This window comes from Netta rufina (genome assembly GCF_964035555.1).
Source record: "Netta rufina genome assembly, chromosome: 8".
Lineage (NCBI taxonomy): Eukaryota > Metazoa > Chordata > Aves > Anseriformes > Anatidae > Netta > Netta rufina.
In genome coordinates, this window is record NC_140131.1 from 8,386,870 (window position 1) to 8,414,070 (window position 27,201).

General features: G+C 44.2%; 1 protein-coding gene across 1 annotated transcript in view; it reads left to right on the forward strand.

Moving 5' to 3' along the window:
- Nucleotides 1-435: 435 nt before the first annotated feature.
- TRABD2B (TraB domain containing 2B) overlaps nt 436-27,201 on the forward strand; it is a gene marked incomplete at its 3' end in the record, with an annotated part of 274,442 nt that continues 247,676 nt past the window's right edge. Inside the window, exons 1-2 of the mRNA XM_084290816.1 lie at nt 436-546; nt 1,005-1,565. Coding sequence (XP_084146942.1) covers nt 439-546; nt 1,005-1,565 — 669 coding nt within the window. The 5' untranslated portion in view covers nt 436-438. The remainder of the gene's footprint in view (nt 547-1,004; nt 1,566-27,201) is intronic.

Here is a 27,201-nt window from a genome sequence, read left to right on the forward strand (position 1 = left end):
GAGCTATTTCTCTCCCCTCCACCGCACTCCCTTCCAAACCTCCTCCCGAACCGGCGGGGAGGGAAGGGAGCTTCTCCGGTCTGCAAAAATCAAAGCATGGCGGAGGCTGGCGATGAGAAGCGTCCTGCCCCGAGCATCCAGCGGCTCTGACAAGCCCGCAGCCAGCGCGGGTGGGGGTGGGAGAGGGCGGGAGGGGGGAGAGCATGGGAGGGAGGGGGCGGCCAGTCCTTCCCCCTGCACTTGTCAGATGCAGATGGGACTGGCAAAGTTTGTTTGAATAAAAAAAAAAAAAAAAAAAAGCCAAAAAAAAAAAAAAAAGGGGGAAGAGCAGGAGGAGGGGGAGGGAAAAAAAAAAAAAAAAAAAAAAAAAGATCCTAGAAATCCAAAAAGGCTCATCTGGGAAAGGAGAGAGAGAGGAGGAGAGCGAGAGGAAGCGGGATGCAACTCAACCTGACGCTGATCTGCTTCGTCTTCGGGGGGTTCCTGCCCGACGCCGCGGCCCGGCGGGAGCAGATGGACACGGGGCAGTGCGACCTGCCCCGCTCGGTGAGCCGAGCCGAGCCGAGCCGGGCCGGGCCGGGCCGGGCCGGGGGATGCGCGGGGGGAGTCGGCGCCGGGAGGGCGAGGGGGGCGCGGAGCGGGGGGCGAGCGGGGCCGGGGGGGACACGCGTGGCCCCGCAGGTGTGGCGCTGCCCCCGCGGGACCCCCGGCACGGGAGCGCGGCAGCGGCCGGGGGAGGGAGAGGGGAGAAGGGGGGGACACCCTGGTTGTCGCCACGCCGCTGCCCGCGGCACCCGAGGGTCCCCGTGGGGGTCCCCTCGTGGGGCTGTGCTGTGGTTGTGTGCTCGCCGTGGGTGTCTGCTTGCTGGGAGCTGTGCTGTGGGGTGTGTTGGAAGGTGCCCCCCCCCTACACTGCTCTGTCCCCACGGGCCACCCATGGGTGGTTTGCCCATGGGTGGCTGCCACCGGCACTGACCTTCCGTCCCCTGCTTTCCTCCCGCCAGCAAGGAGAGCTCAATTCCTTCCTCTGGACCATCCGCCGCGACCCCCCCGCCTATCTCTTCGGCACCATCCACGTGCCCTACACGCGGGTGTGGGACTTCATCCCCGACAACTCCAAGGCCGCCTTCCAGGCCAGCTCCAGCGTCTACTTCGAGCTGGACCTCACCGACCCCTACACCATCTCGGGGCTGGCCAGCTGCCAGATGCTGCCCCACGGGGAGAACCTGCAGGACGTGCTGCCCCGTGAGCTCTACCGCCGCCTCAAGCGCCACCTGGACTACATCAAGCTGATGCTGCCCCACTGGATGACCCCAGACCAGCGGGGCAAAGGGCTCTACGCCGACTACCTCTTCAACGCCATCGCCGGCAACTGGGAGCGCAAGAGGCCCGTCTGGGTGATGCTCATGGTGAACTCCTTGACGGAGACCGACATCCGCTCCAGAGGGGTGCCGGTGCTCGATCTCTACCTTGCCCAGGAGGCCGAGAGGATGAAGAAGACAACGGGTGCGGTGGAGAGGGTGGAGGAGCAGTGTCACCCGCTGAACGGGCTCAACTTCTCCCAGGTAAGGAGGCTGCTGGGCCTCGTGGCTTATCCCAGGAGCTGGGAGCCATTCTCCTCAAATTTTAGTCAGTTTACCATAGCGAAATTGAAGCCTGTTGCAGTGGGGTGGGATGCTCAAAGGCTTCAGTGGCCTTTGCACTGGTCTGTCTGTTCCATCACACTGGTCCATGCTGCGTGAAAGAAAACAACTGTGATGTGCACAGTGAGCACTATGAGTTTATCATGTGTATTATTTATTTGAGAGGCAAATGTCCAGGGTGTGAATGTGTGTGTCTGCTGGCTTGTCACTTGTGAGGGAAACTTAAACGCCTCTGGTCAGTTTCTGGAGCTGGGTAAAAAGTGCTTTTTTGTTTGTTTGTTTTTAAATAAAGCAGCTCTGTGGTACTTGTCACGAAGGGGATAAAGCATGAACAATGAAAAAAGAAATTCAACATTGTTCAAATAGATTTAAGTATGTGCAAACTGTTGGTCGTCTTTTAGTAGTTACTCTGGGTCAAAACAAACTGGCTCGAGTTGTCCTCGTGGTCTGGGGGAAATTAAGTGTGTAATCTGCATGGATTTTTTTTTCATTTTAGAACAGGTAAAGTTCAGAAAAAAAGAAAAGGATGTAGATTAAGAAAAAAAAGTTATTGGTGTAACTGAACTCCAGAATTCTTTCAGTGGATTTAGCTTTAAACAACCAAATACTAAGCCATGAGGTCTATTTCATTTCAGTGGATTAATCAGGAACACAGTCACAGCTATTGACTTTGCTTTGTGAAACTGTTTATGTGAAATCAGATTTACTAGAAATTCAGGAAATGAACGTGTGTGGAAGAAAACAAATAATCCAGGGGAAATTTAAGACGGTGTCAGTTACTGCTACGATATTTCATTTTTAACCTTCTTTTCGGCATTAATTTTAGATCAGTTATTTCCAGCTGTACCTTACTGTCCTAGTTTTAGCAAAAAAATTGTTGGTGATGTGTGAGTAAGGATTAAAGGACTGATCTTTGGTGTGATTAAAATGTCCTTGGAGTGCCTTCAGCCCGTTCTTCCCTGAAGTCTAGTGGGAGCTGTCTTAAGAGCAAAAAGTCTAGCTTTCACTAAGAGTTGGTCCATCTGATGTTATCCGCTAGAAGACTAACTCTGCATTCAGACTTCACAGGAGAAGATTGGTCATATACACTTTTTTTTGGGGGGGGAGGGGTTGTTTTTCAACAAAAATAATAAAAATTAAAAGCCCCCTGGACATTTTCATTAGTTGAGATACATGAAAAACATGGAATTTGTTTTTCCTTCTTCTTTTCAAAGTGCTTAAGTGCCTGTCCTTGCTATTGAACCGCTTCTTTAAGGTGAGGTAAAAATAATTAATCATTGCAGAGCTCTAGTAGCATTTGGTTGTGTTAGGTCAAACATGGAAGTTAGAATCGAGCATGTGCAAGCAGTTGGTTAAAGACGTACCTCTTGGAAGCCTTTTAAATATGAATCATATTGCATTCTTTTTATTTTTAGAGAGAGAGAGAAGGAGTGAGAGAGACAGGAAAAGGGACAGAGCATAAAACTCACTGCTGTGCTTACCCTAAGTCTGGTTTTCGCTCAGTCACTACCCTCTAAATAGTAGCAAAAATTTCCCCTTCATTTTGCTACATTAGTAAACTAAAAAAAGAACAGTGTTACCGCCATAGGCAAGTAAAGGACAATCATTCCTACAGGAAGTTTGAGTTGATTAAAAAATACATTTTAATTATTGCAGAGAACTGATATTACTACTTATACACATAAGTGTACATGAGGATTTTTCCTAGATTGAAGCTTTTTCTGGGAACGAGGCCACCAGAACAACATGAGACAAAATTAAATAAAACAAACCAGATATTTATTTTCTTGCTTCCTCTAGATTTCATGCATCCTGACACCTGGCTAGTTGTTTAACAATAGTAATTTGTAATGTTATCACACCGTCTGGCAGTCCTACTGCTTGGTGTATTTCTGTGCTAATTTAGTGGAGTGGATTACTATTGCTAGGTTTCACCTCCTAATTCCAGGTCTTAGAGCCTTCCTTAAGCAACACATAATTAAACCACACTAAAATGGAAATCAGAAATTGAGCAGCTTTTGTCTTGTGGGGTGTTTGCACAGTTTGATGAGAACATCTGTGATAAATTACAGTCCCGAATCTGCTAAGGGCATCAGCAGTTTTTACCTGTTTTCAGCATTACTGTTACAGGAATACTGCATGTAATTCCAGCATTTGGAGTTCAGGTTTTCAAACTGCGCCTCGCTGAATCATGTCAATGCTTTTGTTCCCTCTGTCCCCAAAGTCCAGTATTTTTGCCCTTAGCAAATTAAAAAAGAAAAAGGCTTTTTTTACTTCCCCTCAAAGGCAGCTTTGTGCTACTGCAAATATTTAATCTGACTACATGCACCAAATCTGTTAATCTGATACCGTGAGGAGGAGGAAATCTAGGAGTGGTCCCGGTGTGGTACTTGGTTTTGATCTGCTCTGAAAGAAAGCGGATACACTTGCATTTTTGACCAAGAACGATCTTTGAAACGTTCTGTGCGTCACTTTGAAATGTTGATTGTCTTAGCCGGATGAAAAGATTAAGGTGGCTCATATAATTGGCTGCTTCCTGGAGAGCTAGCTCTTGCAGGTAAGAGCACAGCACATTGTTTTGTTGTGTGGTGCGTGTGGTGCGTTTTTTCTTTCTTTTTTTTTTTTTATTGTAAGCTCAAAAACTTTGTAGTTTGAGACCCTATTTGCCCTGGAATTTCTGGTCAGTGTTTTGTGCAGCTTTCCCAGCTCCATTCCTTTGCCCTGCCTTCCCACCGCCTGGCTGCACAGCTCTCGGAGCATCCTTGCTTCTCCTGTGGCTCTGGCAGCCGCTGGGGACACAAAATCCATGTGTGGGCCCTAGGTCTTAAATAGCTGGTGGCAGGGCTTCTAAGGTATAGGTAAGGGCTGGGATGGGAACCTGACAACAAGGGAATTCAGATCAGATTTAGGCCAGGTTGAAGTTTCATAGGTCCTTGGTTTAAGTAGATTCAGGGTTTCACTGAAGGCAAGACCGAAAAAGCTAAAAAACGCACAGAGAAGAAGCAGCAGACAACTTTTCTATCTGACAAGACAGACGTTTATTTATAGAGTGACCAGAAAAGTGCCACATCAAATGTCCCAGGACGGAGAAGAGCTGATAGAGGACAGAAGAAGTTCCGGGCCTTCTCTGTTTGGGATTCTGGCCACGCAGGCAGGCCCATGCATCCTACAAGGCCTAGATAGGGGAGGGCTTTCACCTCCTCTCTAGGACCCTCTCCCCAGACTGAAATATACTTTTTGGGCCAGGGGGATGCTGAAGGTAACTGCTGCAGCTGCTCAGTGTCCTCTGACAGCCCTGTCCCGTTGCAGAGGGCAGGTACTGGGCTGTGAGTGCTGTGGGGAGCTCCTGCTCATCACCCCGGCCGTGTCTGTCCTCGGGCCACAGCTCGTCCACACCAAGAGCCAGCGAGGCCAGCAGCAGCTCCACACAAACTGCTCGGCCCTGGGGAGCTGTGTGTAGTTCTTGTTTCACAGCTCAGGCCTACCTCTCAGCCGGGTTCCCGAACTGAGAATGTAAAGGTGTACGTGTTCCTTACCCAAAGCTGAAAATAAAACCTTCCTCCCGTCCCATCAGACTTCTCACTGCAGGGAGAATCTGCATGCAGCCGTGCCAGATGCCCTTAATCCCAAGCTTTGTAAGGGGAATTTGGCGTAGGGATCTGACTTTATCCTTACCAATCTGTCAGGGAAGTTGTTAGGCCAAAGGGGAGCCATGAGCAGCCCCTTTTCTCTTCCTCTGGTTGAGGTTTTCTAAGCTGTGACTGAGTATTCTCTGGCTGGTATCATTTCAAACTGCAGGGGGAGATGTTAAATATCAAACCGGTGTTGATTGGATCAGAGACTGCCTCAAAGAAAGAAACCTTAGACTGTGCCAGATTAAACTTCACACTTCACCATTCTTCCCCTTTCATTTCTTTGCCGCCTCATTCTCTGCACAAATAAACCTTGTCTCCCTACTTTCTACCAATGAGACAGCATTCAAGGGGCAGAAATTACTTTGTTAACAAAATCAGTCTTCATTTCCCAGGTCCTGCTGTTCCATCAAACCCTGGGACATAGCAGCTTTGATTACTCTGGTGATAGGATTAGAGGAGGAACAAGTGCTGTTTAATAAAAGGCCAATGGGTGGTCCATCAAGTTTGGTCACTGACAGATCTGCAGTCTTGAAGCTAGACCTTCAATGGCAAAACAGCATGACATTAATATATAGACAGGCCCACGGCTGTGGACTTGCTATTCCATCTCCCCTGTTCCCTCAAAAAAATTAAACATTTCTGTAATCCCAAAGCTGAGGTTCTGGGAGCTGACAGGAACTGGCATAACTCACTTCATGGGGAATTTGCCTGTTTGCATGAATGAAAGATCCAGGCTCCAAGTTTGCAGAACCAGATTAAAGGGCTCAGTTTCAGAGCTATCTGACTTTTGACAGCCTGTGTAATTTAGTTGAGAGAATATTCTTGTTTTGTTTTATTTTATTTTATTTTATTTTACTTTATTTGTTAGGAAATATGGTATATGCCTAATAAAAACTATACCTTTTTGCTTTCAAAACATTTCAGTCTTTATCAAAAGGGCAAGAGAATCAAAAATAGTTTTCTATCATCTGTTTAGATTGCTGATTATTGTTGGAAGAAATGTTGTTAAAAGGCTTGATTATGCATGCGTGCACATAATTTTCAGCTTGCTGGCTCTAATTTAATTATCACCCCCTTCACCTCCCTCCCCAACCCCAGAGTAAAAAACAAATACAAAAATTCCCCACTAAAATCAAACTTGGGGTAGAAGTTCATCCAGCAGAACCAGAAATCTTTCCTCTGAGTACTAACGGTGCTGTTTTATGTCTGTGCCGGGGAACTGCTGAGGGTGAAACTGTGCAGGTATTAAAACAGGGGTAGTTGCAGAAACACCTGAAAGGATCAGCAGCTGGTGTTTTGTAGGTGTAAGGGGCTGTACGTGCTGCTCTTTACAGCCAGTTGCTGTGCACTTCTTCACCATAGTACCCTTGAAAGGCTCACCCTGGAGTTTGAGGCCTATCAAGAAAATAGCCAGTCAGCTAATGACAACTTGATCTGGCAGTTCATCTCCTATAATTGTTGGGTATATAGCTACAAGAGGTGCATACCGAGCAGGTGAGGTATGAGCCCTTCACACCTCCCTTGGGAAGATTCAGTTCTGCCGGCCTTCCACAAGCAGGCCCGAAGAGATCTTTGCTGGTTGATTTGTTTGCAAAATTATGGGTGCTGCTAGTAAGAGATTTTAGGCAGGAAGTGTATCTTTGTAAGGTGGGCTTTGAAAGGAATAAACCCCAGAAAGCCATGGTGAACAAGGCGTGTTTGAGGCAGCTGAACGTTACCAATGTATATGAGCAAATTAGCAGGATTTGGGCATTTTTTTCCTGTGTGTGTGGTGAGAGATGAGTTGGGATCAGAGCATGGTCTGCCTCTCCGCAGCAGTGGGGAGCCCTGAGGAGCACAGGGGACACTGGGGCACATGCTTTGCTCCCTGGGGTAGATCTACTCCCCAGGTTATGCTCAGGGAAGTGATCAGAAGAGTACTGATGGCCTGAATCCATCCCTGTCCTCAGGCACTAATGGTGCTTTCGTACTCCTGTGGGATCTTCCCTGGATAGTTTGTCACCTTCAAACTGCTCCCCCAGTGAGTGCAAAATACACCCCTTTTCAGTAAATGATATTCCTACGATGATTTTCTGTCCGTTTGTTGTTTGTTTTCTGTTTCTGATGCTCTTGCAAGAGCTGTCAGGATCCTGCCCTGGGCCCAGAGTGCTTTACTTATAAACAGAACGAACCATTGACCTTAAAAACCTCAACTTGAAGTATAGTGCAACCTACAGTCCTCAGAAAGTCTTTAACAGCCTCCCCTCAGCTCCCTGGTGAGTAGCAATCCACGTTATAAAGCCAGCCCACATCATTCAGGCTTGTCGGAGGTTCCTGTATTGAAAAGGCCAGAAATGATCTTAAGCAAGGGCACTCATTCACCTTGCACTCCTGTGGAGACAGAGATCAGTGGCAGGGCTCCTGGCAAAGCATATTTGGGAACTTCAGAGGGACATACTGTAAAATAACAGGTTTCCCCTGTGCTAGGCCTTACACTCCAAAACCATTAATTTCTTCACTGTCGTTAGGAGTTGATGAGACAGGTAAAAAACAGAAGGAATCAGAGAGTTGCTTCTTGAGCCACATGAAATTTCTTATTTCTTTCATCTTTTGGTCCTGATTAAGGAGTTCCCTGCATGCTTGGATAAGGGATTTTAAGGTATTGTCCCCAGGGCACATACCATTTATGATAGTACCAAACCTGAGTTTTTCATCAAGGACTGGTGTTCGGGAACTTCATTTTTTAACTTTCAAGAGTTAACATTAGAAGAGCCTTATTTTGCAGGGAAACTTGTCTGCTTCGTGCCCACATGCTTTCCCAGGTTCCTGTTTCAAACCTATAAACAATTCAGATCCTAGATGCTTCTAGATTTAAAATCCACAGAAAGCACTGCAGGGTGGCCACAAAGCTTCAATATCTTCCTGAACTTCTCGAATTATTTATGTGTGGAAGCCTCTTAAGACATTTTTCTGAATATTGTAACAATTTGTGGACCTAACATTCTTTCTGTAACCCATAAAGCATTATGGGTTCCAGCTTGCTTGAGATACCAGAAATTAAACTGGTGCGTACAGAGCTTAAAATTGCAGATATCACTGTTTGAATGTAACATCCCAGTTCTTGGACTGGGAGTGGAACAAGGCTGTACTCTCTGCAGACTGGGAACAGACGTGCAACTCAAACGCATGGCTGGTTGTACCCACCACAACTAGTAATTATGGCATCTCGCTCATCTCCGCAGATTTGCTTTCTCTACTGTTTAAGAGCACAGTGTATCTGTCTTCTGTTACTGTTGTTTATTGGATCTAGTTGTCATTTAAATGCACAGACAATTAGAAGTGACACGGTTAATACCTGTATCAGAAACTCCAGCAGGAGTTAGTACAGATGACTGCTACTTTTATCACCAGTTATTCCAACAGCAGTGCTTGCCATTTGACTTTCCAGTTTTTAGAGCTTCTTCTGCAAGTCATTTCAGGACTTGTAGCACAATATAAATGAAAGTTGCTAAAAACTGTAAATTAAAACCATGTGTTCAGCATTTTGGGATGGATGTTGTGTGACTTGAGGAGGCTCATTAGCAGAAGTATTTTTAGTTTGAATAAGATCAAAGACCCAAGATTTTCCACTCTGAGGGTCATTTGACATAGGCCTAGACACCCCATTTCTCATCATACATAGATTCCCATAGCCAGTTTTGCCTGAAGAAATCATCATCCCTCAAATACTGTAATTATATTTATTATCAGTGAGTCACTGCTGATCACCTCTGTCCGGGCACTGCAGCAACAGTGAGGGTTGAAGAGTCCTGCAGATGTCAAAAGGGAGTTTTATTATTGACTTTTTTTCAGAATCACGATTGCAGACCACACCTTTGAATAGCAGTTAGATGTGGAAGACCACTGGGTATGGACCAGATCCTATATGTTGCACTCATTCCAGAGTGTCCCTTGAAGCCAGAGCTAACAGTGAACCATTCCCAGAAATTCCTGTTAGCAAACAGAAGAAAAGATTGTACAAAAAGAAAGCATCCTGATTTCTTCTTTTCCTAGGCTCTGTTAACATGGAAGTTATGGAGCCTTTCAAATATGTTCCAGTCTAGAGGTTCTTCATGCTTGGTTATCCCTGCAGAATCACCGAGTCCACTGAGATGCTGATTCAGGCTGCTAAGCACGGCTCAGAAAAGCTAGCAATGCCAAAATGCTAGCTTAACAACACAATTAAGGGAGTAACACTAAATGCTTTATGTTTTCCCCAGCTTCATCAAACTTGCTTTTTTTACCCTAATTCTTGTATTGGGGTACCCACTGGGAGACATGAATATCCCCAGTACAGAAAATGGAGAAGGAGCTGCCTGTGTGGAGCAGAGCAAAATTCATCAGGCTCACCTCCTGAGCCAAGCAATGAGAAAAAGGAAAGAGAAACCTTCAAGTTATTTTCAAACCTCTTTCCATTTTAATAAAAGTCAACTTATGAGGAACACAGGGAAAATATTTCTTTAAAGTAGGAGCTTCTATGTCTTGAAAGTACCCCCTCAATATTTTAGAGACTTTATTAAATCCAAGGTCTCCATTAGGCTCCCTCACTTTTGTTAACAATCACAATGAAGACTGATTATTCTCTGTACACTTTCTGCCACCACACAAATTTTGCTTTCCTTTGATTTCTTGCAGGCTTTTCCTATTACAGGTGACAGCATAATAGTGATGGGGAATATTTATTTAAATGTGAGACAGAATGCTCCCACTACAGGAGTTTGCAGAGTCAGCAGAGGGGGAGAGGGCAAAAGGGTGATTTGAGAAACATGCCCAACTTTTTGAAGGTCTTTGTATTTCTGGCATGTGATTGATTTACAGTTTTAGAAATAATCATCGAGATTAATGTTATTCCAGCAGTGAAGTATGATGAGATACATCCCAGTGTGTCCCATTGGCTCTATAGCACTGGTAAAATCATCACAGTACAGTTAATTGCAAAAGTGTTAAGCCTTACAGCACATGCAGAGCTGGTTCTAATATAGAAAAGACCACTGGGATCCAACTGGATGCTAACTTCGGTGGTTTGTTTTCAAGCTCAGGTAATGTTTTATTTTTGGGACATCACAGGAAGAAGAGGGGGCATGTATGCCAAAGGGTCTCAAAATGATTGTTTTTATGAGAGTTGGCTGTACAAAAAAAAGGCCTTTCTTTCTCATAATGACTTTCTTTCCTGATTAGTACAGGAAAAAGCCAGAATGAACATCCTCAAAAAATCTCATTATTTGCTTGCTGAAGGAAATAACTCATTAACACATAGAATTGAGCAAAACTGAGTTTCTAGTACCAAGTTATGGCCAAACCAGTTTTAATACAGCCAGGCCTTCAGACACTGGGATGCTCTATTGGTTGACAGCTGCAAGCAAACTGCAGTTCAGTGCCTTTGTCGTTTCGCCTTTCAGTTTGCAGAACAACAGGAAGATATTTTCTTTCCTCGAGGCTCTGAAAGTCAGGCCATGAAACCAGGTTATACCAACCTGAAATAATCCTGTTCTTGTGGTGGCGAGGTGAAGTTCAGAGGGTCACAGCAGCAGGTATTCGCAGGCATGAAACAGTGTTCGACTTTATGGATTGGCTTGTGGCTGTATGCAGACTTGTGCTGACTAGCTTTTTACCCAGCTAATTGTGTGAGGCCAGGGAGGATTTTCTTTATTAACTCAAGTGGCTTGGCTGTGAAATGAGACATACTGTACAGTATATAATTCAGCTCACTTTCAAAGGCGTTTTTGTTGGAGCTGGGTATCCAGAGAGACCCGAGCCTTCAACATATATGCATCTGAAACAGAAATTTAAGAATTTAAAGTCAGCTTTTACACTGCTTCATGTTCCAGCAATGGAATAGTGCTTGCTTTAAAAAATACCCTATGTTTTAGTGCAAAACAGTTGTTGGTGGTAGATTTTATTTATTTATGTTATTTTTGTTATTTTTTTATTTTTTTATTTTTTTTTCTGATGCACTCCTGCCACTCTGATTATTTTCTGTGTGTTACTAGGGCCGGACAAGTTTGTAAGTGACTTAGTATGTAGGCTCTTCAGCAAATTATGGCTCTGCAGTTGAAAGGAAGCATGGGTGCTCACTGCAGTACTTGATGTACATTCTCAAGCCTCCTGAAGTACAAGTTGTTGAGAATCACTTGTGTATCCTTTTGTGTTTTGGGAAGTGCAAACAGCTATAATCTCCCAAAAGGTGTCATATTTTGGCATATTTTGGATGGATTTTGTCATTACTGACAAAGAGATCCCAGTGGAAGATATCCGTAGGAATGCAAAACACAATCACCCAAACCCACACAAGATCCCTTATCGTGCTCTCTCTAAAGCTGTTGCAGATTCATTTGAATTACACTGGAAAGATTTATCTCTTATTAATGGAGCGCTCTTCATTTTTTAAAATTGAGTTGTTGTGCAACACATCAAGTAACAATGTCATAACACATCATAAATCAGTTTGTTCTCTGAAGGATTCTAGATGAGTTAATCTAACATCCTGGACACAGTTCATGAGCAGTTAATTTTAGCAGTTCTCTTTGATATATATCAGTTAAAGCAAAGCAACTCCAGCCATTACGGGGAGTCAAAACTGGTTAACGGCAAAGCAAGTACAGACAAAGATTGTTCAGAGATAAAGCCTCTGGCAGATCATTCAAGGGATCTTTGCTTTTTATAGAACAATTGTAGCTCTAATACCAGCAGTGCAGACACTCTGGGACAAAGAGAAAACACACACACACACCAAACCACAGAATAAACCACACACACCACTTGGTAGTCGCATCGAACAAGAAAGTCAAGCTAAAGTTCACCAACCCTGACGTAGTTACCAAAGAACTCCATGGCAGGCAATGAGATGGGAAGAAATACCCTAAAAAAGGCATTCAGGAATTATTCCCATTGTTAGGGGGAGAAACTGAGAACGTTTGATTTGAAACACAAAGTCATCCGGCAGCCTGCCAGATGCCATTTATCTCAAGGTCATGCAATATAAATAACCCCAAGAGTTAGCTCTAAAGCGGAGGAGCAGGAGGTAGCTAAACAAAAATAGAGGAAGGGATTCCTCTCTCTTTCCTGTGGATGTTCGGCATGCTACTGACAAGGTTTCAAGGCCTGGCACTTGCAACGAGTCTAAAATATTAAGAGCAGTAACACACGCTCCAAACAGGGAGTATAGTTGAGTAGGGCATTGTGGAAGGGCCTGCGGTCTGACACCAAGCCACTAAACTGTCACACATTTCTGCAAGAATTAGTCAGGGAGCCTAATTAAAAAAGAAAAGTCAGCCAGAAAAAATTCCTCTTGGAAGTTAAAGTCTGAAAAGATTGATCCCTGTTACGCAGTAGAGACAACAAGTATTTATTTACTGTTTAGATTGGATGGCCATGTGCATTTTCCCCTTCTTCCAACACACCAAAGTGTCAGAGCCTTCCTACAATTTTTAAGAGAAAAATAGGCTTAACAACTATCAGGTTCTGTAATCCATCATCACTACCAGTCAAGGAAGGAAAGGATGTGCTTTGCAGTGATCTCTTGCACCTGAGAATATAGCTTTGAAAATACCAGTGCAACACTCCCCAGAAGGCTTGGCAGCCATTCTTCCATTCTCTGGAGCAAAGCTCGGTGTGGTTCCTGTTAAAATAAATAAGACAAGTATGTGGTCCTTAGATCTCTGGAGCTCAAAACCATATCCCTGTGCTCCTCAAAACTAGGCAACGTGCCTCCTACTGGTTTATACAGAAAGGGGTTTTGTGTAGCTAAATAATTCATGAAGATAACTAGGAAGAAAAAAATAGTCAATATTTGGCTAATTTATTTGTGATACAGTTAAGCTTAAAAAGTAGGCTGAGTGAAGTTACCTGTGGTTTCATGCTGAGTTGTTGATGCAATGAAAAAGTGACCTAAACCAAGTAAGCTGTCAGAAGGACAGTTTTAAACTGGAAGTGTTTTGGTTCATGTATCTCTTGCCTTGTTCAGCCAGCAATGGTAGAGATCACTATACCGAGTCCTTTGTATGGTCTGAGCTCTGGTCCTTCAGAACAGAAAGCAAGCAAGCTGGCAATCTGGTTAAGACTAATTTCAGACTAAAAACTAATTTCAGCAGGATTGGGGAACCCTGATCACTTTTATATTTATATCTGTATCTATATTTATATCTATACCTTACAATTTTATATCTATAGACTTTACATAATGAGTTGGAAACTGAAGTATGACCTCAGAAGCAGAAACATCCCATTATTATGCCTTGGGCTAAGATTGTGATTTATCCATCTATAAACTTCTCTTTTCAACTTACTTATGTCTCTTAGAAAAAGGTTACTTGTATGTGGCAGGACTGCAGTCAGTGAAGCAGTGATGTGAAGGGCCACTTACAGAAATCCAGGCTGGTTGCCATCTCTGGAGCCCTGTAGTTCTGGCAGGAGTTGGAGGGACACATCTACATCCCTTGGCAAATAGACCATCTCCACCCATCTTTGCACCTCATTTTAGTTCCTACTGAAACTGATTTTCTCAAACCCAAATGTTCTTTAAAAATGGCAGACAGCGAAGAATTGCATCATTAGCAATGAACCAAGGACTTTTGTGTTGCAACAACTTTTGTTGAGGGATTATTGTGTTGAAAATCCACAGATTTTGGCACAGGCTGGAGAACTCAGCAGCTCCACTATGCGTGTCCTGCCATCATTCAACAAGCGGACTTTGTTGCTCGACGTCGCAGTAGGGCAGCCAGTTGGCTTCTCCCAACCTCTTTAGGTTTCCAGATGTCATAACAAAATGAGAGAGAGAGACTTAGCCATCTTTCATTTGTTTACGCTGGAGCTGCTAGGCAGAGACCAAGCCACAACACTGCACAGCTTTTCAAAAAGGACTTAATAGGCCTCTCTGTAAACAGATCTAAATATTTGCTCCAGTGACATTTATCGCATCACACGTCTGGCGCGAGTGTTTCGTCCTTGTTTTGCTTGCATGTTTGGATTCTCTTATAAACATTAATGAAGTGCTTGAATACAAATGAATAACCCCCCCCTTCTTCCCACCCTGAAGGGGAGGGGAATAGAAGGGCATGAAGTAATGATAGTTCAACCTTCAACCCGTAATTGTTCAGTACGTTTTGATGACAGCTTTCATTCTCACATGCTTTAAAAGACTTTATTCGGCATGTACATCCATGCAGAAGGCATTGCACCTTTCTTCAAAGGCAGCTGCAGCTGGGGTTGGGCTGGGGGGCAGTCAGCAGACAGCACTCTGTAGTTTGATGTTCGGTTGGTCTTAGCAGGTTGCCCCGCGGCTGGGTTGCCAACAGGCAGCATTATGCCCCATTAAAACGCATTTAGTAGAGGATATATTTAATATAGTCATCTTGACATCTGTTTTTGGCTTTTGGCTGGACAGAATAATGGGTCTGAAACACCTCAGGGTTCATCTACCTCACGCTGGAGAGCTGAGGTGCGAGGTGCCTCTTTGCTGATCATAAGAGGGACGAAGTTCAGGCTGAGAAAACATTGAATATCTCATTCCTACGTGGGAGCAGTTACAACACTATTCCTTCTCCTTGCCTAGTTCAAAATGTCACAATATCTTCCATGCACAAGGAATTAGCATCACCTCCTACCAGGTCACGCAGTACTTTGCTCAGGACCTTGCTGAGCATCTTTAGTTTCCAGAGCTGGCCTTGTAGCAGTGGTGGTTTGGTTACTTTGGAAGCTGGTAGAAAAAGAAATTCTGTGTTAACCAGGGGAGTTTCTTCAGAAATTCCCTAAACCCATGCAACTAAGCTCTCGGTTCTTTGTTAAGAGCAAAACTGCTGCATTTATTCTGTGGGACATAAAAAAAGTCGTAAATGCCTAGAAAGTAATCAGGAGTTTATTCTTGAGATGGTCTTTAAGAAAAACATCATGCTGTACAAGAAATCTGCGGGTTAGCTGTCTGCAAGAGTACTAAGTGGGAAGGATTTATTTCCCAATAATCAGGCTTTGGGAGGTCAAGATTAGTACCCAAGGAAAAAAAAAAAAAAAAAAAAAAAAAAACGTGTTTCCTTCATCTGAATGATTAGGTACAAAATGGGTTAAAAATAGTCCTGCCTTTGGATCAGTATGTATATGTAACCATTCAGTTTGCACATACTTGTGTAGTATTAGAAAGTGCCTGTCAACTCCATTAATTACCAAATTGCTTATTCATCCTATACATTCCTTGCATAAATCCATATCAGCTTGGCCTTTCGTAACAGTATTTGTTTATATGAACCGGAACTCTCGATCCTGAGGAGTCTTAAAACGCCTCTCGAAAGAATTTCTTCCTCCGCCCCTACAGGGACCCAGGCTAAGTGCTATTGAGAGGATGCTCTGTGGGGTGATTTACTGCTGGGTGGGTGGGAGCAGCGAAATTGTGTGCAGAGGTGTTCCCTTGTCACTTCTGTCCTGTCGGTAGTTGAAATGGAGAGCTGATTTTTACAGTCCTCAGCAGCTGGGAAGTGCACACCAGAAAAAGGAAAAGCTGGGGGAAAAGGACCAAAAAAAGAATTTGCTGATATTTTTGTCATCCTCTGCCTGATGTGCCAACACTAATGGAGGCTTTTTTTTTTTTTCTCCTGATTTATAGTCCAATGCACTCCAGGGTCCCTGTCGCTCAAGCATTCTGCCTTTCGCTCATTTGCTGGAACACAAACATGGAAGTGTATTTGGAGCTTTAAAAAAAAAAAAAATAAGGCAAGCTGCCAGATCAGAACCTAATACACAACATATGTTTACAGGGTTATAGTCTCTTGCCATGCCGGCTTTAGCGGCGTTCCAGTATGAAATAGAGTAAATGCCTTCCAAGACCTTTTATCATCCATCGTGCTTATCAAAACAGTAAAAATACTGTTTTTATTTCAGCAAACGTGCCTTTCCTCTTGTCTGAAGCCTTTTGAATTCCCTCCTGCATTTGGGATCAATGGAAGAGCACGCCCTTGGTCTTGTTTCTCTAGTTCTCCTCTTCACAAGAGCTCATCTGCCTCGGAGCTGGCCGGGTTCATCCACCAGCTTTGCCAGTGTCCCTGCATGGGACCCCTGGTCTGTAAGGAGAGGATTCTGCCTTGTGCGTCTGTAGTGTGAATCATGGCACTCTACAAAGAGTCTGTGAAAAAGAAGGGGTTGTGCAAGTGTAAGGCACAGAGGGCTGAAGTGAGGGAGGTGCTTTAAGCCAGCTTGGGTAACCTCAGCTGGTCCAGGTGCAGGGGGTGCCACTGGTTAGCACTTAGTTCAGGCCACAGCCTACCAAGAATTAGCCAGCAGTGATTCAGTTTACCTTTCATCACCTTTTTTGTATCTTGAGCTTTGTGGTTCCCTCCTGGGCTCTGCTATCTGTGCCTTGCACGGTGCTGGTAGCTCCTCGTGGGGCACTGCCCTCCCTCAGTCCAGGGAAGACAGGAACATTGAGAATGAAATCTGCTGCACGGGGGAGCTGCAAGCTCACACCAAGGGCTCCTGTGACTGCCCCAGATTTAGGAATGGGGTGAAATGGACCATGCACAGGGAATGGAAAACAGGGACTGTTACTCCAGGCTGCTGTCACCTCTTGTGGCTGCTCTGCCTGGCGTGCAGTAGCTGCAAAGCTGCTGGAGCAGCGGCTGGACGAGGCCTGCAGAATGGGTAATGAGTAACAGTACACAGAGCCCAGGAAAATTCAGCTTGAAGTGTCTGAAAATGTTGTGGCATAAGTCAAAGTCTTTTCTTGATGGGTATATACAGCTCTGAAAGAGCAGCAGCCAAAGCAGCTATAAGCCCATTGCTTTTTATTCTCCCGCTCATTCTTCTCATGTCGGATATGCCTCACACGATTTATGAAGCATGCTAGGCCACCTGAACCCGTGGGATCTGCATGCACTCCTCCAGGCTAACCAAGGGCTGTGCTAGCACGCTGGCTGCCTTAGCAGGAGGCAAGACTCGTCTGGAGCCTCAGACACAATCCTGATGCGGCTCTTTGTGTGCGTGAGAGATGGGCAAGATAGTAGAGCTATTTATTTTTGGAAAATCCTTTCTTTCTTTTCTTTTTTTTTTTTTTTTTAACAGAAACAGTGCTCATGTAATTATTTGTATTTTGAGGAAAAAAATGTTACTTCAAACGTCTCAATTTTAAACTTGAAGTGTAGCTAGAAACACCCAAGAGCCTCATCAGCAAATCAACAGTCTGATGATTGACCCAAATGGACATTTTTGTGCCGTTAGTTCATAAAAACACAATCAAGACAGAAAAGACTGAATTCTTAACTTTTATCTGCGGGTACAATTATTGTTCCCTGCTGAACTGTGGAAAGCAACAGAAAGGTGAAAGTCTCTAGGCAGCTTTGAATGAGTATGTTAAGAGAGGAGAAAGTTCGTCGGGTGCTTCCTTCATGGGAGGTCTCTAACACAACCCCAGGATACCTCACTAGCAGGTCATTTGACATAGGGCAACTCCACCTCTACAGCTGTGTTCTCTGCTGACATTGGTAGAGTTACAGTGCTTTACATCTTGTGAGTTGTTCTTGCCCACAGGAAATTTCATGTGTATTTTTCATTGGATTTCCAGCAGGTCGGATTTCTCTAGCTCTGCTAACATTTAGTAGTGTCCTACGCTGTGAGCAGGCATTGTTCTTGAAGTAGTTTTGGATCAAAAATGGGAGGCAGGATGTGGCAGTTCCACCTCGACATCTTATCAGGGACGTCTCTTCTAGGTTGTCTTAACTAAAAGTTCATTTCAGAAATATAAATCATACGTATGGAAGTCACATAGACAAAAGTATAAATACAGATGTTGCGTCTCTTGCAGCTCAGGTGACCCAGATCTCTCGCCTTTACCCCCAGCCACAGCCAGGCAGCTACTGGTTTTGTTTTAGGAGAGGTTGAAGAGGTGGTCATGGACTGGACTTTGAGTCCCTCATCTCTGTCTTTGCTCCCCAGAATTCTCCTCTTTCCATCACCAAGGAAATGAGCTACCTGTGTGCTTGGTTCAGCTTTTGAGTCAAACGTTTAGCCTTCTGCCTGAAATTCTTATTTGTCTTTGCTGCTTGGTTTTAAAGGAATTTCTGTATCTGTTCCCCATTCCATTTCAGTTATGCATAGTTTTATGTGACTGGTAGGCGCAGAGCAAAGTTTAAAGGACTCAGCCAGTAAAAGTCCATATTGGGTAATTCCTTGAACATGGTGAATGCTGGGACAGTGACGTTGCTTGGACATAGGCTCAGTTTCCTATATTTCAACAGTATTCTAGCTCCTAATCACTTGTTCTGTGCAGAAAGCTTTTACTGTATGCTCTGCTGCTGCCCAAATGCAGTTGTAGGTTGCAGATTATGAGATTTCAGGTTCGGTGTATCAGCATGGGTTTTAGTCCTCCGGTGACACAGCCAAATACTGTTGTTATGATAAAATTCAGAATTCGTCTCCGAAGCACCTCTTGGTATTGTTGCCTCATGCATTCTCAACCAGCAACGTATTCCTTTGTCTAAGTGACTTCCAGTGTTGGAACTTTTTCCTAGCATATTTAAGGTTTTTCTTTACTACTTCCAGATGTAGTCTCTTGTTTTACCATTCTCTGACTCTGTAAATATATTTTCTCTGGTGTTAGTACCGCTCGGTTATTTGGACAGAGCTGTCGTGATGTACAAGATGTCTCCATTAGGAGATTTCTTTATTAAAGCATTTTTGCATAACTACGGTCAAACAAACAGGCTTCTCCAGAGACTGGATTTCAGTTTTCTTGTGTTTGTTTACCAACACTCACACACTCTCTGGGACAGTTCATAGAGACACCTCGTGGCTGTCAGGAGCTCTACAGAGCGCATCACAATCACATCAGGTTGATTTATACAAAGCCATCACGTGCAGAGACATTTGTGGAAGAGTTACAAGAGAGAAATTATCTAACCTGCAAATCTGTAAGGACTAGAAATGTTTTAAATTCTGTTTTGATGTAAACAAGTAGGAAAATCTGTTCTAAAGTAGAACTATACCCCCATCACCACCTGAAACAACACAACATATTGAGTGCAATTAGAATTATCAAAGAAAGTTTTCTATTTAAACCTAAAAAAAAGTTGGTTAGTTTCTCAATTTGTTTGTCCCAGTTTATCCTCCCACTCTTTCCATTCTGTACAAGTAATGCAGACAGCCCAGACTGCATGAATGCAATTTGTTGGTGTGATTCTTAGCTTTTTCGTGAAAAGCCACGCTAGTCACTGTGAGAAAAGCAAAAAAACAAGCCCCATTCTCTTCAAACACAAGTCAAGAAGAATGAATTAGACAGTAAGCTTTATGCAAGAGAAACCCAGACTAACTTCTTTAAGTTTCAGGTCATCCATTAATGTAGATAATTTAAACAAGGGAGTCCTGGTAAGATTGTTCACCAGGCAATAAGTCTTTCAAATGTTAAATGAGCAAGACTTTGTATCTGCTATCTCCCTGACTTGGCAAAGTATACAGCCTTTCTTCTGTTCGATAGAAACTCTTCCATGAAAGTGGTACTTTCAAAAACAGAAGCCCTTAGAGGAATAAAGTATATAACCAAGTAGTTTTACTGGATGTAATTGCTCTAGATCTGGCTGAATAGAGGCTTTGTGATTTTATTGATCCAATTATTCAAAATCATATCATATCAAAATCAAATTACAATGATGTACATATATATGTTGAAAGGACAAGGAGGGAAGTAGAAATAGTCATGAACTGTTTGTCATTTCTGTTACTAATCCATTTCTCATTGAAAACTGAATCTTGTGAAATGTTGGAAACTGTCTTTCCATAACAAAGGAGAACGAAGTCCTTCGTGTTCTTTGCACAAGGCAGAAAGAGGCTTTTCCTGGAGAAATTAGTCTAAAGGTCCAAAGATTTCCTCAGAATTCAGGGGTTAGTTCCTACTCTCAGCTTGAGTAGAGAGGCAGAACAGAAACAAGATGTACAGAGGAATGGAAAGTATGAATTCAGAGCATTTTGATGGTAAGAGTCAATCCCCATCCTCACAAATATATAAACATCAGAACAAGAAGTGCCAGTCCACCTTTAAGATTTCTAGAGCATCTCGGGGGAGTAGGAGAGTGCCATTACAGAAAATGACAACTCCAAGTCAGTAGAAGGACTTTACAAAAAATTTTTAGCCTTAATCAGAATTTAAGACCACCTAATTGATTAGAGCTAGGTGTGTGTGTTGAGCATCATGCTTGATTTGAGACCATATCCATATCTACGGGTACTTCCACACATTTTCTCTAAATGCCCATGTAGACTTCTCAGGTTGGGTGCAGCTAACTCTTCTTTCTATTCTGTGAAAAGCGTACGCTATGTAGGGTAACATTAAGGTCTTCCAAGCATTAAAGCTTAAAAAATTCACCATGTTTACTTCAACTTTCCCTTTCTGAATTGCTTTGACAGCCCTGTGCTTTTCTAACTCGTTTCAGGGAATATCCAGTCTGCCATTGGAATTATTTGAATTGTACAGAAAGAAAGGAGGGCCTGTTTTGCTCCGAATTCCATATATTGTGTCGCTGGAGCTTTTCATGTTCCATAAACAATGCTCTCTTTTTCTAACCCTCTCCCCCTCCTGCTCATAGCCTGACTTTCTATAATTTTCTTGACATGGACAACTCAGCATTTTTGTGAAAAGCTATGACTGATTTTCTGCAGCTTTACAAACAGGAGCTTGCTAGTGATTTCAGGAGGATCAGGTAGTTTGATGCAAGTGAGATTGGCTGGAGTCGCTGGAACTTCAAACACGTCTCAGCAGTGCATCTGGTTGTGAGTGATTGTTTTCCCATAAAACATTCACTGTCTCCCATTGGCACGTCTCCTCTCATAACTAAGGAGACATTTGGAAGAAGGTTGGTATTTTTAAATGTCTTCTTAATCCCTGTAGATCCCTGTCCGCATGCAAGCTAGTGGCTTCATTTTTCCACACACCGCTTTTTTTTTTAGTTAATAATTCAGTTATTATCCAAGTGAAATCCCCAGAGGTACTCAAAGTTGTTGGAGCTCTGGAATTTAAGTTCATTTCAAGCTTCCTATGAATCTTTTAATATTTGAATGGTGTTTCATGGTCTGTCTTTCTTTGGTGACTTATGAAGTTGGATCCCAAGAGAAAAATCACAGCCTAGATAAGTTGCCATGGTAGATATTGCAAAACCAGTAGTGCTTCTGTAGCTCTTCAGTGGCTTGATACTTCAGTATTTTTTTTTATTTTCTTTACAAGGAAGATGGATAATTTTCCATCTTGCCAACCACACATGGGAGAGATGAATAACCAGGATTTGGGAAGGGTGTCTGACTGGTAACACTGCCATCTGGCTACACTTACCAGTGCATTTTGCATACCACTTCTGGGATACTTGTGCAGTAGTGAAGGGGTTATTGCAGCATTTGATTTCAACCTTATGAAGGCTTTAAAAGAAGTGCCAAGCTCCTGTAGGCTGGAAGCGGCAACACTGATCGTGTGCCATGTCACGAAGGGGAAAAAAAATCTCTTTCAGTGTTTGCTCTGAACATGAGTGTCACTTTAAAGCTCTAAGTTGCTTTTAAAACTGCCTTGCAGCCCAACTGCTTTGCGGTGGACCTGAAAGGTCTTGGGTTAATGTCATCTAATGCATCCTAATGGGTAGTCTAATTGTAACTGCCATTCCAGCTGTCCCTCGTGTGTTTAACTCATGTAAATGAAAAACACAGCTTTCCAATTTACTCCTCAGCTTGAAATATTATCTTCTCCGTAAGTAATGTGTTTTAATTGCAGAAGCAAGATACATTATATATAGGAAGAGTGGATGAGAGCATGAAGATCATATATAAATAGCAAGGCTTCTTAGCTGTTTCTTTTCTTCACCATTGACCTGTCTCAGCTGACTGCCGACTAAACAGACACCAAATGGGTGACCCAGCTGATCGAGAGGGAGGATAAGAGGGCAGGTAGAGATGTGCCATCAGTATCCCAGCTCCCATCTGCTGCAGGATGTCCAGACAGGTAGAGAGCAACAGCAACATACTGAAGCATGCACATGCCCACTTGATGTCAGTCCGGAGTGATTCTCCTGATTTACAGAGGCAGAGAAGATCAAAACCTGGCTTAAAAATTAGGTGGCAGAGGCAGAGGCAGAGACAAAAAAAAAAAAAAAAAAAAAAAAAAGAAAAGTCAGCAGACACTCGGAGGCTGGGAAAGGCTGCCAAACAAGCATTCCTGCCCTTGCTTACGATTCTCCCCCACATATAACTGGCTGTGTGCGTCTTGGAGCAGCCAGCATAGTGATCTATTCATAAAGGGCCAAATTCAGGAACCGACCTGCAAGGCTTGAGTACACTGACTACACACAGGGAAGGTGGAGAGAGGGCTCAGAGGGGCTTCTTGGAGTTGTGCGGGACAAAAATCCCCTTCTTTCCAGCTAGCTGAAAAGCCTGCACACCAGAGGGAAAGGCTGGTGTAGTGGTTAGGGGTTTAACCTGGGACTTGGGACAGCTCTCTAGTCCATCAGAGACTAGGTCAAATTTAACTTCTGGGTTATTTTCTTTCTGTCAGGACAGGGGAAGTATGGTTCAGCTCTCTCTTGGCTTAATATTGGCAGCATTAGGAGAAAACTTACGGTGTGTTGGGCTCGCAGAAGGAATGTGATGGCTGGGAGAAGCAGCCTGGGCACAGCCCCTGCCCCACAAATGGAGGCAGCACTGTGCAGAGCACCAGCTCCTTGTGCCCCCTGCACCCTTGCAGCACCCAAACCAGCTCGAGGCAGGGCTTTGCCTGGTCCCTGAGAGAGGAGACATGAGGGGTGTAGGCTGAGCTTGGCAGGTCGCTAGCAGACACTAGAGAATGTTTTCTCAGAGCATTTTGGTTTGCAGTGTTTTGCAGCAAGCAGGTAAAGATTAATGCTGTCCTGAAATGGGCTCCTGGCTCTCCTATCACCTGGGCAGTGCTCTCAAAATTGAGACGGGATTATTCCATTTAGTCATTCAGGGAGAGGCGTCTAGGCTTGGAAAGCAAAACAAAACCTAACCCCTGTTGGCATTTCACAGTGTGCACCTGGGCTGAGCTTCTTGAGTCATCCAGCCCTCCAAAAACCAGAAGGTACCAGCACTTCCAAACAGACAAGCCGGGGAGTGACCTTAAAAGCTCCTGTCTGTGTTTGTGTGTCCTTTGACTGGAGCTGGAGGTGTCCAACAGGCAAATCACTGGGTGGTCCTAAAATGGTGGCTGTGGACACAGTGGGGATGAAGGAGTAACCCAGTGACCTGAGATGCTTCTTGATTGCTCCCATCTGCTGAGAGGAGAGACAGCGTCCTGTCATCCCACAGGGGTAAGGAGGAATCTGGGAACAAGCCATGGAAGAATTCATGCACCCCCTTCCATATTATAAACATAAAGGAAGTTAAAAGGAGAAGGATATCAAAACACGAAACATTTCAGGAGATTTTGAATATACTGCTCTGGTTGAAATTGAATTAATGATGAGGACCAGCTGCTGGGCTTTGCACAGACACTTTAAAAGAGATAAAAAAATGAGATGCTGGTTCCACCCCATTTATGCAAGGTAGGAACCACCGTTCCCTATTTGCGTGGGGAACAGAAGGTGCTCGCTGACGGTGGCTTGTTTGTGCGGACACACAGACAGCCTGAGCTGCCCAGGGTCAAAGAGAGGAAGGGGGCAAGCTCCTGTCACTTACAGGTTAATAGAGTAAAAGGGAGCAGCGCTTTCATTTTCCTGTGATCTGCAGCCGCCTGGGTTTTTGTGATGTAGGTTAGAGCTCCTGCAGGGGTGCTCTAATCCAAATACTGCCCCACACGCACTGCAGATCTGTGATTTGGTCCTCCCTGTGCTTGACTGCTTGGCCTGTCACAGGCATGGTCCCAGCAGGGCACGCTGTGGAAAAGTAGATTTGTAGAGCACATGCTGTCACCTAATGACAACTCTTTCTCTGTGCCATTTTGCAGGATTGCTTTGAGACCTGGCGTTGCCTTGATGTAGAGCCCCGGAGGTGGAAGGGTAGAGGTTGTGAAGGAGACAGGATTCTTCTCCAGATGTGCAGCTAGCTGGCTTAGCTGTCCTGGTCAGGGCAAGGGTTTGTGTTTTCTCGTTATGGGCTGTGTGGTCTTTGTCTCCCATCATCCAGGTCATGCCAAGGGAAAACCGTTTGCAGTGCCACATGTTTCTGTGTCTTTTTTCAAGGCCTGGTACATATTCCCATCTGTAACACATACCAAGGCAGAAAGTTATAAGATGGAGAGAAGGAGATTTGGGTAAAACTTTGCTATAAGTGCAGAAACAACACATGGCTCCTGGAATGAGATTTGTCTGGTTTTTAAACTCCTTTGTTAGACATGGAGAAGTGCAGGTAATACCACTGCACTAATGGTTGCAGACGGAGGGGGGAGATTTGTGAGTAGTTTGATAACCTGAAATGTGGGCAGGAAAGAGAGAGACATGTTCCTCCTTGTATGCATTTATTTCAAGCTATCTGCCTTTTATGTTTTGTTTTGTTTTGTTTAATCCCTGCTGTTAAATACAACGTGATCAGAAGTACTTTGCATCCCCTACAAACCAGTATGGTGAGGAAAAGCAGTCAAAGCCTAATCACATCCCCGAAACTGCCATACACTACAGAAGACCCTAAGAGTGTATAGCGAGGAAACGGGTCCTTTTTTAGAGTTGTAACCTCCAAAATTGACATCCTCTGCACCTTAACAAGACTCTCTTGGGATTTGGGGTTCAGGCATGCCTGAAAAGGAAGAGAACACACCTTGTCCACACACATGGTAGCCTTAATCTCTTTGGCCACACTAGTAGCTTTTAGTGGCAACTGTACTGCAGAGGCAGGGAAGGATTTCACTGTGGTGAGAATTTTATAGCTGCAAGTGTGAGGTTTGAGACCATGCACTGTCCTCCTTGGGACCATAGGAGCCCCTAGGGAAGGACTGCACAAGCTCTAGGAGAGAGGCTCAGCCTGAGCATTTATAAGCTGTGCTTATAAAAGTTAAGAAAACATAGCCCTGCTCTACGGCATTTCACCCTCAGGAGGAGGGGAATTAAGGCAGTTTCTTCCTTCTTTCAGCACTTTAGGCACAAACTGAGGTGAGTTTATTTGTGATCCAAACTGGACTGCCCTTATCCAATATTTAGACATCCCTAGCAGGGTTTCTGAATCAGCTGTGGCTTGAAAATAATGTTTATTGGGAGTTCCAGCCTGTTTTGCTGCTCTGTTCGAGACCTAAAAGAGATAGCAAATCTGATTTCTGTGACTTGTGAGCTGTGTTAAGAAGAGACTTTAACATTTGGAGCTCATTCAGGAAATGTTTAATTTCTCCTGTTATTAGTTAGTGGTGTGTAATTGGTAACTGGTCACAGTGGGAACACCTCTAATTTGATTAGTTCCTACAAAGGGACAGAAGGACCAGCTGTGAATGACATTTTTTGCATGTGCCTGAAGAGTGCTTCCACTGTCCATGTCCCAGTTTAGGTCTGGCAACGTTGCTCATCTCAGATAGCTTCTCTTTGGTCACTTCTTCAGCAAAAGGGCTGCGGATGACCAGATCAGCACCTGAACATGAAAAAGCAGTTACCAGTGGTAATGTTCCACTGAAAACTTACTTGCCTTCGCTCAGTATTGGCATGTCCTCTTCTGTGTTTTACCGTGCATTTTGCTTGGGAAGAACGGCCAGTCGTTGCACTGAGCAGGTGCTTCCTTGTATTTCAGCTGCTGGCTCTCCTATGCACAGGTACGAGTTCTCACAGGGTTATAGGGCTTTGCTTACAGCAGAGGAAGCCGACCATTTTTCCCGAGTGCTGTCAGCCAGGGCACTGCAGGTTTAATAAGGGAGATAATCACAAGGCACAAACGCTTCAGAAAGGAATTTCTTTGGTGAAAGATCCTGTGTATGTGTGCCTGGCTAAGCTGGATTTCTCCACGTGCTCTGTACAGAAATACCTTTCCTTATGCTCTCTCTGCCTGCATTTGTGACCCCCCTCTGTGGCTCCAAAGGGTTTCAGACAACCTGGACACTTGGGGTCTACTCTCGCTTCTCTCATATGGTACAGCACTTCCCAGTACTTCCCATTTGGCCCTAGTAATAAGATGAAGACTTTTTGTAAGAGTTTTTTTCCTTAGGTGGCAGTTGCTGTGTAGGACCGTGCAGTGACTGGACTCCGTGCTGCAGGCAGTGCATTCTATTGCATCTGCACTGGTAGGTTCCACTTGAAAGTACAATCTTGTCTCAGGGTTTGCACACAGTATATTTAAGAAAAAGACCACAAAATAGACAGGCTGCTTCAAATGCACGTGTTCACGCAATGTCCTGAGTTTCAGATCCCTAGAGTATGTCAGGCTCTGCCAGGCTTTAACTCTGGATGATATGAAATTAAGAAGTCAGTTCCTAACAGCTACAGCCTGATCACATCTGTACGCACAGAAGCACACATGCTGAGGGAAACTGGAAAAACAGAGCTACAAAAGAAGCGATTTATCCCGTTCGTTGTTTTCCTCCTTCGGCATGTGAGCACAGCTGGGAACTGTGCTCTGCTGGGTGTTTACAAGGGGGCAGGCAGTTCGTGGAAAACCCTCTGCTGAAGGTGAGCAGGGAGTTCGGATCTCAACTCCTCCACTCAGTGTGAGGAGCAGAGCTCGACTGACCTCACAACATGAGAAAATGAGGCTCCCTAAGCAATTCTGCTAAGAAGAATGGCAGAAGAAATGAAAGTAAAGAAAGCCTCTTCCGAGAGGGGCAGAATTTCAGTGGCCTGTTTTCTGCTCATTGTTAGAAGATTAACTGCCGGTCATGTTCCCAGTTAGGCACTCTCAGAGCTTATTTGATCCTGGACAACAGGTTTATTTGCCTAATTTATTATTGCTCTTAGACTTTTAAACTCAAATATAAATTAAAAGTTTTTGTTCTGTGCAATTTAAAAGCATGTCCAGGATGGGGGAGCCCAATATTT